Here is a 14593-nt window from a genome sequence, read left to right as displayed (position 1 = left end):
ACAGTCTAAAACACAACACAAATCCTCCCAGAACAAGCTGGATATTCTGGGATGAATCTCCCAGATAAAGCTTGGAAGATTGAGACAATATTGTGGCATTTTTAATCTTTTTAGTCACCAATCTGTCTGGCAGGCGCTACAGAAAGTTAAACGCAAGGACAAACAGACGGGGAAAAGGTTTCTTTCCAAAAGCCATCAACATCCTGAACAACACAAGATACAAGATGTACAGTTATGACTTAATATTTAGCATATCTGCACTTTTGACATCTACAATGTCATTATACAATGTATGATGACAATAAAAGGCATTCAATTCAATTAAATCCTATGAATGTATTTTTTTTGCAAGCAGTTATAACACTTATGTACAGAAGTGTATTAGGGCCAGACAGGAGAAAAAATATTTGAGAGAGGAAGATTTTTTTTTATTGTGCACTTCGAGAAAAAAGTCGAAATGTCGAGAAGAAAAGTTGAAATGTCGAGATTAATGTTGAAATACAATTTCAAGAATAAAGTCAAAATTTCGCCTTTTTTCCCAACATTTCGACTTTTTTCTCGAAATTGTACTTCAACATTATTCTCTGCATTTCGACTTTTTTCTCCTCAACATTTCGACTTTTTTCTCGAAATTGTGCTTCAACATTAATCTCAACATTTCGACTTTTTTCTCATCATTTCGACTTTTTTCATAACATTTCGACTTTTTTCTCGAAATTGTATTTCAATATTAATCTCGACATTTCACCTTTTTTCTCGAAGTGCACAATAAAAAAAAATCTTCCCCTCTCAAATATCTTTTCCCGTGCATGGCCCTAATACTCTTCCGTACTTATGCCCCGTTTGACTTCAGCAGAAAATGAATGTCCAAATCATAACCACCAACCCTCCAAAAAGACAAGCTGTTGCTTCCTTTTTTCTTTTTCTTTTACAGAAACAAGACATTGGAAGCCGCCAGTTCCACATGGACTGGCCAGACCGGCTTCGTCGGGTCTGACACCAAACAGCTTCCCTGCTCCACAATCAGAGACTGTGGGTGGTCGGAAAAACCATCCACTTTGAAATCTGCAACTCTGGTGAGCGTGGCTACATCTGACAGATATTACTTTGTAGGTCTAACTCTTGTAGTTTAGTCCAGCTCCCTCAGCTTTATTTCTAATCCTGCAGTCCTGCAGACGTCCTCCCTGACATTCACATGAACTGGGCGTTCATTGTGTCAAGTTCACGTAAACAGACGTGTTTCACAATACTCGGATCCCAAGTGTGATTTCACAATTATGAAACTGCACAGAATGTTTTTCCTTAGAAATATGATATTCAATGTAACCTGATACTACATTTACAGGACTGTCTCAGAAAATTTGAATATTGTGATAAAGTTCTTTATTTTCTGTAATGCAATTAAAAAAACAAAAATGTCATACATTCTGGATTCATTACAAATCAACTGAAATATTGCAAGCCTTTTATTATTTTTATTATTAACATTGCTGATTATGGCTTACAGTTTAAGATTAAGATTCCCAGATTATTCAAATTTTTTGAGATAGGATATTTGAGTTTTCTTAAACTGTAAGCCATGATCAGCAATATTAAAATAATAAAAGGCTTGCAATATTTCAGTTGATTTGTAATGAATCCAGAATGTATGACATTTTGTTTTTGTAATTGCATTACAGAAAATCACAATATTCAAATTTTCTGAGACAGTCCTGTAGTTTGAATACGGCTCTCACTATGGACATTTATATTATTAAAGTAGCTACACAATTTGTCAAATGCAAATTGTCATAACTTGACGTGAGACGATCATGCTTAGACGCGAGGCTCACAAGAGTTACAGCAGACGACCTTACCAGGTCTTACAAATAGGAAAACCCAACCCCAGATGAACAGCAACATGACATACTAACTTGTAGAATTATTTACTTAACAAAGACTAAAACAAAATGCAGATTCACTGTTTGGAAAAAACCAAATCCACTATGATTAAAATAGATTGTAGAACCACCCTCAGCAGCAATACCTCAAAGCAATCATTTAGTGCACAATGATATTGGTTTCTCACACTGTTGTGGAGTATTTTTGACTCACACCTCTACATTATTGCCTCGGTTCACTGAGGTTTATGGCTATTCATTTACGCACAGCTCTGGACTTGAAGTGGATCACTTCAACAAAGTGATTTTCTTTCTCATTTCAGACGTTTGCAGATGGGTTTAGAATCATTCTTTCCGTTGCGAGGTTCACCTTTTGGACAGATGGCCTCATGTTGAGATATTTGTGTTGCTATGCAGTGTTTAGTTTTCAACAAACATGGTTCTATGGATTATGGCCAGCAAACACTTCCACCTTGATCTCATCTGTACAAATAATATAGTTTCAGAAGCCTTGGGTCTTTTAGGCCATATTGTTTCATTTTATTTATTTATTTCTAAAGAGAAAGTCTGGCAAGTCTTACAAACAAACTATTCTACTTTGTATCTATCCTTGGGAAGATTGACAGTGGTCTGTTACAACCAAAAACGTAATAACGGCCAATAACGTAATAATTTTGGCCATTTCAAATGTAATAAAGCCAATAGTGTAATAATGTGTCAATAATGTAATAAAACTTTTGAGTCAATAACGTAATAACCTTTTGCCGATAATGTAATAATTGAGTTAATACCAGGCCAATAACGTAATAACCAGCCAATAATGTAATGCCTTATTACATTATCGGCAAAAAGTTATTACGTTATTGGCTCAAAAGTTTTATTACATTATTTGCACATTATTACACTATTGGCTTTATTACATTTGAAATGGCCAAAATTATTACGTTATTGGCAGTTATTACGTTATTGGCCGTTATTACGTTTTTGGTTGTAACATGGTCTAACCAGTGTCACAACTAATATTGTATCGAGAATTTAAAAAAAGATTATTTAGCCACACAACTAACTGGTATTGTGTTCTTAATGACACGCACACTTCAGACATTTAAACTTACTGTGGAAAGTTCAACACTTCCATGTTAAGTTTGATCAATTAAACATGCTTCAAAGGTCAATGGATAATCATTTTAATCATTTTTGTGATTTCAATGTTAATGAAAATAATTGTGATCTTGATCCAATCCAGAGGTCTAATTTATTATTTGTAATACCCACCCTGTTACTGTAGAGTGAATGGCTCAAAATGGCTTTATAACCCTTCCCAGACCGTGAGAAAAGCATATTAATGTCTTTTTTTTGCTGGCATTGTGTTAACGATCGAGGTCAATTTACCAACAAGCTGACAAAGCTCCTTGTTAAAGGAGGTGATCGTACCTGCTGCTGCTGATCAATGAAGTGCATTTAATGAGCAGCACTCGGCGTCTACTTAACCTCCTATGCAGGCGGAAAAGGTGTCATTATTTTCTAAGCATGCTGCTTATGCACTTTGGCATAGTTTTGCTGTAGAAATAGTAAATGCTGTTCATGACATGTGTTGTTGTTCTGAGGTTGTATTCAATCGATTGGACCTCCTAAGACTTTGTGCAATTTCTTTCTTGTTGCTTTTAAAAAAAATAAATAAATCATGACATAGTTGTCTATGTCATGATATAGATATAGATAGACATCCAAATATGTGTACACCAGTTCCTAGGACAGGGGTATTCAATTAGATTAGGCAGGGGGCCACATCTGCAAAAGGACTGTATGGAGAGGGACGCACTGCATGCGCGCACAAAGCGCGCAGGCGGAATATTTGGGGGTTTTCAAAATTTATTTTGCACTCAAGACGAAGATTTATGTATATATAATACATTTGTGTTCAGGAATCAGCAGGAGAATATATCTGCCTAGTTTATATATGAATTATGTTTTAATTGTCTCCAGATTTAGTCATTGTGAATGTTAATATAATATTCAGATAAAGAAATATTATTTTAAATGCAAGTTTATTTTGAAACCATGCATTGTGCAAACTTAATGAAGTTGATATTGACCTACTTTTAATAAAACACGCCATAATGACAAAGCACCACTTTCCACCAAGATTTCCTTATTTGAATATTATATTAACTATTAAGCACAAGCATTTCAGTCCATAGTCCATAGCCAGTTTGACGTTATAAATAAGCAACCAAAAGTGACGTTAAATGCAACGATATATAAAACGATTTAATATATATTAAAAACATTAATAAGGTATGTCCCGATACTTTTTTTGGCCGATACCGATGTTTTGAAAATGCCGTGATCGGGCCGCCGATCGGGACAACACTACTCACGCCCCTTTTTTGAAATATGACCAGTGGCCACATAAAAGCTCCTGGCGGGCCGCAAGTGGCCCGCGGGCCTCCAGTTGAATATCCCTGTCCTAGGAGGTTAACACAGTATACCAGATGTCTTACTATGGAAAATCTAAATAGGTTAAAATGTATTTTTCTACAAGTCTGTACAATTGCTGATCCCTTTTACCAGTCAGGCAACACACAGCAAGCATTAACTTTTTTTTAAACATTACCTTTAACACAGAAGAACGGGAAGAAAACACGTTTAACTACTTTGTATCATAAAAACTTGGTAGCCTATAAAAAGATACAAGGATTCTCTTGTCTAAATGAACTCACATTCACAGTAAATCATGAACACCCCTGACCTCTAACAGCCTAAAGACTCCCAAGTGTTTGCTTAACTGATTTTTTAACCTTTTTCAGCTCTTGTTATAATGTACAATAAGTTTGTAAAGGGGTCATTCTTCCAAACCGGTGCATTTCCTGTCCCACTGATGTTTATAAGTGTATTTTATCCAATCTTTCACCAAAATCTATGTTTAGCATCTCTCCTTATGCACAAAGATGTCCCCTTTAATACAGTATAAAACATATATAAATACTAAGTTTCTATCAGAAATTACGTGTTTTTTTTCCAGCTGACACCACCTATTTTTCATGTCCCCAATAGCCTTCCATGAAAGTGTACTTGTGATATGGACAATATAATGGAGATAAAGAACATAAATGACCACATCAAAATGTGCATCTGTCTGTGCTTTTTTGTTTGCAATATTTTTGTTCAAAATATATTTATGATTTTTCAGTAAAATCACAGTACTTAGTCCCGTCCCCTAGTATTCGCTCAACTCCGTCCCACAAATCATTACCCCCCTCCCCTTCCCCGAAAATTGGACCAGTCCATATGAAATCACAAACAGGAAGTTGCATCATACAAGTCTTCAGACAACAGACTTCAGACAAAATTTAAGTGTGCTCTTTCATAACTTATTTCAGTGATCTATACTGTGATACTGTGGTCGTCAATCATAACAACTCAACTCAGTTACATGAAAAAAAGATAGAGAGGTATTGTTTTTTCAAATTTATATCTGTCATTGCAAGTATACATGAGTCATTCTTCCAAACCGGTGCAATTTAGACATTGACATTCTCAAATTTTTTACCCAAATGTATTAATATTCTGAATACTTCACAACTTTAAGAACATGTTAAAGTTGTAGAAAATCATATTTTCCCACCTCAGGTTGCAAATCGTAATCATTTTTGGTCATTATTGTGGGATGTGGGCACTATTTGGCCTCAACTCCGTTATGGACACTATGGAATTGGTCTGAACTCTATTAAAACATATTATTGTAATTAAAACATAATTTTTCTATGAATCAGATGTCCCTCACTCTAATTCAATAATTGAGAACATAAAAAATGCTGACAATATCACACATTTGCTCTTCCTCCACCTGAAATAGCATTTTTTTTAACCAAGGGCCTCCTGGACTTTGAGTTAAAGTTGTTTTAACTTCAGAATGTGAGTCAAAAAATTATATTTGTATGATCTTCTAAACATTTCAGACAACCTCCAACCATCAATAGATGATGTTTTCATAAACAATGATAAATAATTGATAAAAAATGTATACGTGTGATAGAGTTGAGCCTTGTGTGACGGAGTTGAAAATCGTAACGGAGTTGAGGAAACAAACAAAGCTTACCATACCAATCTTTTTTAAACTGTCAAATCTACCCTCAGATTTTCTATACAGTCTGTCCAGAAAAAGTAAGTCTCTAGGCCATTCCAGCCAGAAGTTATGACGGTTTAAACACTTATGCTCAACTCCGTCACATTCAAACATGTAACGGAGTTGAGTGTGACGGAGTTGGATTTTTTCCTCAAGATGACCGCTGCTCCCCACATGGTGGGTAACAAAGGAGCACATGGCATGCATGAAATTAAGGTATAATATTTGATTTGGGGATTGCATGGAGAAGGATCTTGATTTTCTCCTCTGCAGACCTACATTTCAAAACTTTTGCTTAGCCTCTACGAGATTTAAAATTGCGTTAAATTTCTGCTTATTCTGGTGGTTTTGTGGGATTTGGGTTTTCTTAGAAATTGCAACAATATTGCAACGCAGTGCTGCATGTGAGCTTGTTGATGATAACAACGCTAACAGTTGAAACACAATTTTATCATTTTCAAGCATGTTTTTCTCTCTATATCGCTCAATTTTACTGTCTCAGTTACCTAACATTGCCCCCATTGACGCTGTTCCCTGAATTGAATGATTTATCAGTATTTAGCAAAGCTTTGACTTTGGTTGTTGGCTACAGACTAGCTAGCTAAGCTAGCGGCGAGCTGTTTGAGAAACAAACATTCAAATGTTGGAAATCGGATACTTGAGGTAGAAACTAGGGCAGGGAATTAATTACAGGCTTTGTAATTAATGAATCGCAATTAATCGCAATTTGATCGCATATCAATTTTAGACCTGAGAACAATGAGATTTCCTTTTTTTGTTTGTTTCAAATGGATTTTTGTATACGAGTGAATGATTGACTAGTGAAAACATATGTTTAATTTATGAAACAGTTTATTTTTATCAAGGTGGTGCTTCACCAAGAACAAATCAGTTCAATTTGCTATAAAGTGCAGTAAATTAAATATATGCAGTATGCACATTGAATGAGACAGGTAGCCTATAGTCAAGGACCTTCTGTAAACAACACTTAAAGAGCATATTGCAGGTTAGAATTTTTTCAAAAATGATACCTGACCTTATGTGAAAATGACTATGTGAGAAGTTAATGTAGGATTTAATATGTTTTACAAGACATAAGGGCACTTATTCAGAGGAAAAAGTGGCTGATTTTAGCCAAGTTCCTACAAACGCTTTTTTTTTTCGAACACCGCGTCATATGACGTAGCGGGAGTGAGACGTCTCCACAGCTCTGCCCCATCTGACTGCCCAGACCCGTACACACGTAGCCGGGTATCTGCTAAACCGAAGATATTTTCCTACGTTTGGACCTGTCATCCACATGAAAACGCAAATAAACGAATGTTTAAAAAAACTCCAGGCAAAGGGAAGATTTTTGAAAACTCTGTTTATGTAGATGCGTGTAGACAGAGACAACCGGAGTTTTGCGTTTTTCGAACGTCACATTATGCTCCAAAACAACAACAAATCTGCTCTGAGTCTGACGTCTAACGTGCGATCCAGAACTGCAGATGATCCACCATCTGTCCTCCAAGCTATTTATTAAATAAATAGTCTCTGCTCTTGACACCGTTACACCGACGCGGAGCCTACGCCGTAGGGTACGCGGCGACGCGCAGCAGGGCTGCAGCTGGGCTGCAGCTGGGCTGCGTCGATTAACGCGGCAGCTCCGCGGCGGACACGGGGAAATTCCAGCTCGTTGCCCGAGGAGGAGGCGCGGATCCCGGGGAAGCGGCGCAACAGAGGCGGCCCGGAGGCTGGAAGACCAGATGATCTACAGGTTTGTGCTTATGAAAGTGGTCGAAAACGCAGATCTTCGGTTCTGTGTGGAAGGTTTTTTTTTTAACAACGATGTAATGTGGATAAACGAAGGGGGGGAAGTATTCGGTTTTATACCCGGCTATTTCGGATGCTTTAATCAGAAAAAAGAGAAGATAATAAGCCTGTTTTCTGTTTAGAAAGTACAAACGTAGACAGATTACAAGTATTCACCCATCTTTTTTGGGAGTTATTTTCGGAGTTTCTTTCAGGAGCACGGGCGGGTGCTGTAGTGAATAAAGGCGGATTTATGGTTCCGCGTAAAATCGACGGTGTAGCCTACGGTGTAGGGTACGCGGCGCACGCAGCGTTCTGTGCGTCGCTGCGTAACCTACGCCGTAGGGCTGCGTTGGTGTAATGCGGACACATAAATCAGCCTTTTAAAAAGCGAGTTTCAGCTGTCAATCAAAAGAACGTGGGGGGCCTAACGGGTAACGTAATTATAAGGCTGTGGCCTGTCATATTGGTGTGAATACACATTCACAACCTATTCAGTGTCACAACTAACATTAAGATCCATTATTTTTCCTATTGTTGAAATTCACCGCGCTCCCCAATGCGACGTCACTTCCGGTTCAGCTTTTTCAGATGCGGAAGTAAAATACTCTCACAAAAACAAAAACACCAGATGTCACTGTAGTATATATTTATGCGTATTTCAATGAAAATTCAGTTCCTACATTATTTTCCTACACATTGATTCACAGGGGTCTCCAACCTGCAATATGCTCTTTAAATATAACAAAATACTTTGAACTGTTTCAAGTACATTCCAGAACATGGAAACACATTAGAAAACAGAGCCCACTTCCATCCATCCGTTTTTTAAAACAAAATTTCCCATCCACGGGACCAACGAGACCCTTTTTGTCTGCGACTTCATTCATCTTTAACGTGTGTGGTAACAACTTAGCTTGTGTTATGACGACGGCCGCACTTCACTGTAACACTAATGCACGTTGGTTGTTATGACGACGGCCGCACTTCACTGTAACACTAATGCACGTTGGTTGTTATGACGACGGCCGCACTTCACTGTAACACTAATGCATGTTGGTTGTTATGACGACGGCTGCACTTCACTGTAACACTAATGCACGTTGGTTGTTATGACGACGGCCGCACTTCACTGTAACACTAATGCACGTTGGTTGTTATGACGACGGCCGCACTTCACTGTAACACTAATGCACGTTGGTTGTTATGACGACGGCCGCACTTCACTGTAACACTAATGCACGTTGGCTGCAGAACCTTGAGAGAGAGAGTTGTAAAACGCTCTGATCTCGCCGCGGAGCTTACAATGGGAGTCCACGTAAGTGTCATAACTCTCTTGGTGCGTCTGAAATGCCATACTAAAAAGTATATACTAAAAAGTATACTTAAGTTCGGCACACTTTTGAATAAATATGAGTAAATATCAGTAAATATCATTAGGGTGGTAGTATGTGATTTCGGACGCAGCCTCTCTCTCAAGGGTCTGGTTGGTTGGTGCGCCGTCCGTGTGAAAGTCGTCCCGTGAGAAACGTTCCAAGGGGAAAAAAATAATGCGATTAAAATGCGCTATTTTTTCTAGCGCGCTATTTTTTCTGTAATTAATTAATCGAAATTAACGCGCTAAAGTCCCAGCCTTAGTAGAAACGCATCGACACGTGCAGTCCTACAGACTGCATGTGAGACATGGAGGTGAATATTACACTTATAGTGAAATTCTTCAGGGAGAAACAAAAGCAACCTTGAACTATGCTTATGTTGTGTGTTTTCTGGGAATAAAACACTTTTACTGGACTGTAGTTTTTATTTTCACCGAACAAAAAAGCATCTCTCATTTCAATTTTAAGGGGACATGTTCTGAAAAAGCACATTTTCTGGACTTAAGAGCGTGTTTTTCTGTGTCGGATTTGCAGGTTACTGTGATTAACGTAAAAGTGTCCTGCTTCCACCATCCTCATCCAGAAGCAACATACTGACTTTGTTATATCACAGAATTGGGCAGCGCAAAAAATCTGAACTGATTTCTAAAAGGGCAAACTGTAAAACAGGACAGATGGCGTGAACAGAGATGTGTGACAGGATTGAAAGGAAAACTGAGTCTCTGAGGTATTTTGAGTGAAGCAAAAAGGGCATATTTCCTTTAAGATAGAATATAACGACCAACCTGATAAAAACGTGAACTCCACCTAGACAATGACTCCCCTCAATCAACAGATCCTCCATCTCAGTGCATAATACAGAATTTAGAGACCTGTGACGAGATTTCTGATTTCCATTTGTAGGTCTGTCAAACTGTTTCCTATTTCAATCTATCTATACTGTAGTAAGAGGCAGGATTTGGCAAACAAGCACAGTTGCATAACATCTTTTTAAATCAGCATTTGCAGCATTTTCTATTGTATTTTCTGTTACTGTCCCTTTTCTTTTCTCTTCTTTTCTTCTCTACCTCAAACTGCTGCACCTTAAATGTTTATTCTGTATCATAGAAATACCACATTTGTTTTATTGTTTATTTTACTACCAAAGAGCGAAATTACCGCAGTCAAATTCCTTGTTGGACAATGTTTGAACTTGGCCAATAAAGCTGATTCTGATTCTGATTGTTGAAACATATGCAGTACATGAGCCACTGTAAAACTGTAAAACCCACAGTATGTCGACTCTTACTAAGGAACTATTCTTTTTACACAATGAGACAGATAGAAATAATTCTAATGGGCAAGGATATCCATAAAAGGTTGTACAAGGATCCTTCAGGATACGTGTAAGATTTTCCAAGTATTGTGAAAGTTATCTATGTGTGAATATCCTGCCTGTCATCATTACAAACAGCAGACCACAGGCTCTTGCCCGGCGCTTTCATATAACTCAAGCTGACCATGGCTGGGTCTCGGTCCCAAAAACCTCTCCAGGTTTGATGGCACACTCATAATTTAAAGGTGAAGTATAAATATTAATGAAACAGCTCATTCAACAGGACACTGCTACAAAGGGCGGCAGGCAATAGCAGGATGAATCCTAAACCAAACAGTCCTCAAAGAACAAAGAGTTCACCTCTTCAAATATCTACTCTCTGCACAGGACGGAGGAGGAAAATGGTGCAGAAGCATCCACTGAGTGTGTGTGACAGTGCGCGACCGCATCAGCAAAGGTGATGAGAGGATGATGAACTGTGGAACATGGGGGGGGGATTCAGGTTCATTGATGTTAGATTACCCAGTTAAGCATCAAACATCAGACAAACAGCACAAAATATTCACTTTACTGCATGTCCTTTTATAGATGCATCTCTCTGCTCTGTGTGAAGTTTATTTTACCCTGAGGTCTGCAGGAGAACCCGTCTGTGGGGAAATCAGGATTACGTCCATGAGATCCGTTGGGTATGGGAGTGTCTCATATTGTGCTATAAATGGGTTAAAATGACAGTCGCTGAGCAAGCCAAGGCGATCAAAGTGATTTATTCACTGTTTGGACAGGAATAAAAATCATTTTGGTGAGGAACATGTTTTTGACTAGAAAAAATCTAAGAAAGGCATAAATTAAAAAAGTTCTGACAGTTATTTGGTTTAAAGCAAATATGATGAGAAAAATGAGACTAGTGTTGCTGGTTGCATATAGTGAGCCCTCTTATGTGAAGATCCTCAGCGGCTGCACTCGCCCCCAATGATTGGATTTAAACATGTCATCATTTGTGCCTGGTTTGTGATCAACAATCTGTCACCTCCCTGCAGGGTGAACAGAGTCAATCATCCCAAGAAGCAGCACGTTAGGAAATATTCACCATCACCAGTCATAGAAAGACCTTTTTTTGCTTTGAAAAACAAATCCAGTTGAAAAATAACAGAAATCGATTTAAGTTCAACCATTCAACTTAAGAAATGTGCCAACAATAAAGACATTTGAGGAGAATTTCTATATGGAGGAGACATGTTTCCAAATGATGACCAAGTAAGAATTATTCAGAACAACCTACGACAGGTGTTTAAGAAAGGTGTAGCTTTCAATTGAGAGCTTTGATTATTTCAATGGATGTGATATAAAAAAACAGTGGCAGTCAATTCCATTTTGAGACATTTTCTAAGAACCAGGCTGAATATACAGTAGGCTTCATAACATAATGAGTCTCAGAGTAAAGAATCTCAGAGTAATCCATCACCGTGCAACAATAATAATAATAATAGTAATAACAACAATAATAACTAGTGGTGGGGAAAAAGAATCGATATTGCAATATATTGTTGCGCTCTCTGTCGCAATAAATAATCGATAAACTGACGGCAAATATCAATATTTTATTACAACACATAATGGATTTACGCGGTTGTCACCGCACTATTGTTCATGCACTTTAATTACTCCAGCTCTACAGAGTTTACATTTACAAGACTAGGAGGCAGTGAGATACTATGCAAAATTAAGTTGCTTACTGATTTTTCAGTATTAGAAACAAAGCAGTGCACTGTCCTGGTTTATATAAAACATGTTATTAATGTTCATGCACTTTAATTAGTCCAGCTGTACAGTGTTTACATTTACAAGCCTAGCAGGCAGTGAGGAAATATACAAATGCACTTTCTTTGTACATTGTATGAAGTTTTTGCATTGAATAAATGCTACAGACGTTTTCCTTTTTATGGGTATTTTTTCTTTTTCAGTCACATATATCGTGATATATCGTTGATGAAATTTCTTACAATATATCAAATATCGTAGATATCGTGTATCGTGATATTATCGTTATCATGGGCCACATATCGCCACGGTATTGAACCGTGAGTTACCGTATCGTCCCCCCCCTAATAATAACACAATTATATGCTGTGACAATGCTACTTTCAATAATCATGTCTACCTCGACTGCTGCACCTTTCCCTTTTTTAAATTGTATATGTGTTAATAAGAGTTGCCATTTGTCTATTGCCTATTTACTGTACAAGTGAGCAAAAATAACCGAGTCAAATTCCATGTCTTGTCTTGACCTGACCTGGCCAAATAAACATGATTCTGATTCTGATGTGGGGCTTCTACAGGACTGTCTCAGAAAATTAGAATATTGTGATGAAGTTCTTTATTTTCTGTAATGCAATTACAAAAAAAATGTCATACATTCTGGATTCATTACAAATCAACTGAAATATTGCAAGCCTTTTATTATTTTAATATTGCTGATTATGGCTTACAGTTTAAGATTAAGATTCCCAGAATATTCTAATTTTTTTTAGATAGGATATTTGAGTTTTCTTAAGCTGTAAACCATGATCAGCAATATTAAAACAATAAAAGGCTTGCAATATTTCAGTTGATTTGTAATGAATCCAGAATGTATGACATTTCTGTTTTTGTAATTGCATTACAGAAAATCCCAATATTCTAATTTTCTGAGACAGTCCTGTATGTTAATAAGAGCTGCCATTTGTCTATTACCTATTTACCTATATACAAGTGAGCGAAAATAACCGAGTCAAATTCCATGTCTTGTCTTGACCTGACCTGGCCAAATAAACATGATTCTGATTCTGATGTGGGGCTTCTAATGGCTTCACCTCTCATTGCTCTCTGCAGACACTGTCATATTATAGTGGCAGCAGCAGAGTACATTTTCATGCAACACTTATTTCCCAGTTGTAATATTACATTTATCTGCAAGCAGAGTACATTTTGCATGCAACACTTATTTTTTCCCAGTTGTAATATCAGATTGATGTGTGTTCGGGTCCCACCTGGAGCCGGGATGAGCAGCGTGAGCCCCAGCACGGCGAGCAGCGCGACTCCGCCGCAGCAGAGCCGCTGCAGGGGCCGCCGGCGGCGGCGGCTCGCTGCTCTCATTCCGCGGCCGGCTGCATGTCCCCCACGAACATCTGTTGCTCCCTCTTCCCACACACTTGCTTCACACTTGTTTCTCTGGGAAAAAACAGCTCCGGACGAAAGCCGCCGCCTTCCAGGAGCAGCGGGCGGCTGCAGAAAGAGAGACTTCTCTGACAAGTTGTGTCAAAAAGAAGAAGGGAGATTTTTTTTTTTTTCAGCCAAAAAAAGAAGAAAAAAAAAGCCCGAAAAAAGCGACGAGGACCGTGGTTTGGGTTTTTTCTCTCAGAGCAGGCGGCTCAAGCCCCCCCAGCAGTCCTGGCCGCACATACTGGAGCTGCGAGACGCGTCAAATAGCTGGCTGATTCATGCGCGGAGTCTGAAAGGTCGACGGCGGATCCAGCAGTGAGGTGCAGCAACAGGAGGGAGCTGCTCCGAGCACCGTGTTCCTGCAAGCTGATTTATGCTTCTGCGTCAAATCGACGCCGTGGGGTACGGCGTAGGGTACGCGGCGACGCGCACGGTACGCCGTAAGTCTGCGTTGGTGTAACGCGGAACCATAAATCATCCTTCACTCTGGCTCCTCTCCCCGGAGCTTCCCCTCTTCCACCACCAGGAGGCGCGCCTTTTCACATTAAAGGGGACCTATTATGGCATTTAATGTATATTTTAAACAGGCCTTGAATGTCTTAAAAACAATCAAAAGCCTTTTTTTTCTACAAAAAATCTGAAATTCAGCCTCTGGGCCATGTCTTTATTTTTATCGCTTCTAACCTCCTTCTCTATGAGGGATTCTAAAGGGAGGGGAGGCTATGATAATGAGGCTCTGTGCTGATTGGCTGCCTGAATGATGTGTAGCAGGGGAGGGAACAAACCCTCGCTCTGGCAGAAGAGCAGCGGCTGCGTATTGCAGCAGACCATTATTAAAGCGTGTCCCATGCGAGCGAGTTACGGCGAAAAAAAATCAATTCCATTGCTTTATTTTTTTTGT

At 38.6% G+C, this 14593-nt stretch overlaps 1 protein-coding gene across 1 annotated transcript in view; it reads right to left on the bottom strand.

Moving 5' to 3' along the window:
- Positions 1-13994, bottom strand: part of LOC133460232 (sodium/potassium/calcium exchanger 3-like) — a 51011-nt gene extending 37017 nt beyond the window's left edge. Inside the window, exon 1 of the mRNA XM_061740815.1 lies at positions 13521-13994. Within this exon, the coding sequence (XP_061596799.1) occupies positions 13521-13626 (106 nt within the window). The 5' untranslated portion in view covers positions 13627-13994. The remainder of the gene's footprint in view (positions 1-13520) is intronic.
- Positions 13995-14593: the final 599 nt, after the last annotated feature.

This window comes from Cololabis saira, chromosome 14, assembly GCF_033807715.1.
Source record: "Cololabis saira isolate AMF1-May2022 chromosome 14, fColSai1.1, whole genome shotgun sequence".
In the NCBI taxonomy this organism is placed as follows: Eukaryota; Metazoa; Chordata; class Actinopteri; order Beloniformes; family Belonidae; genus Cololabis; species Cololabis saira.
Note: the sequence above shows the minus strand (reverse complement) of the source record. Positions and strands in the feature narration are given on the sequence as shown.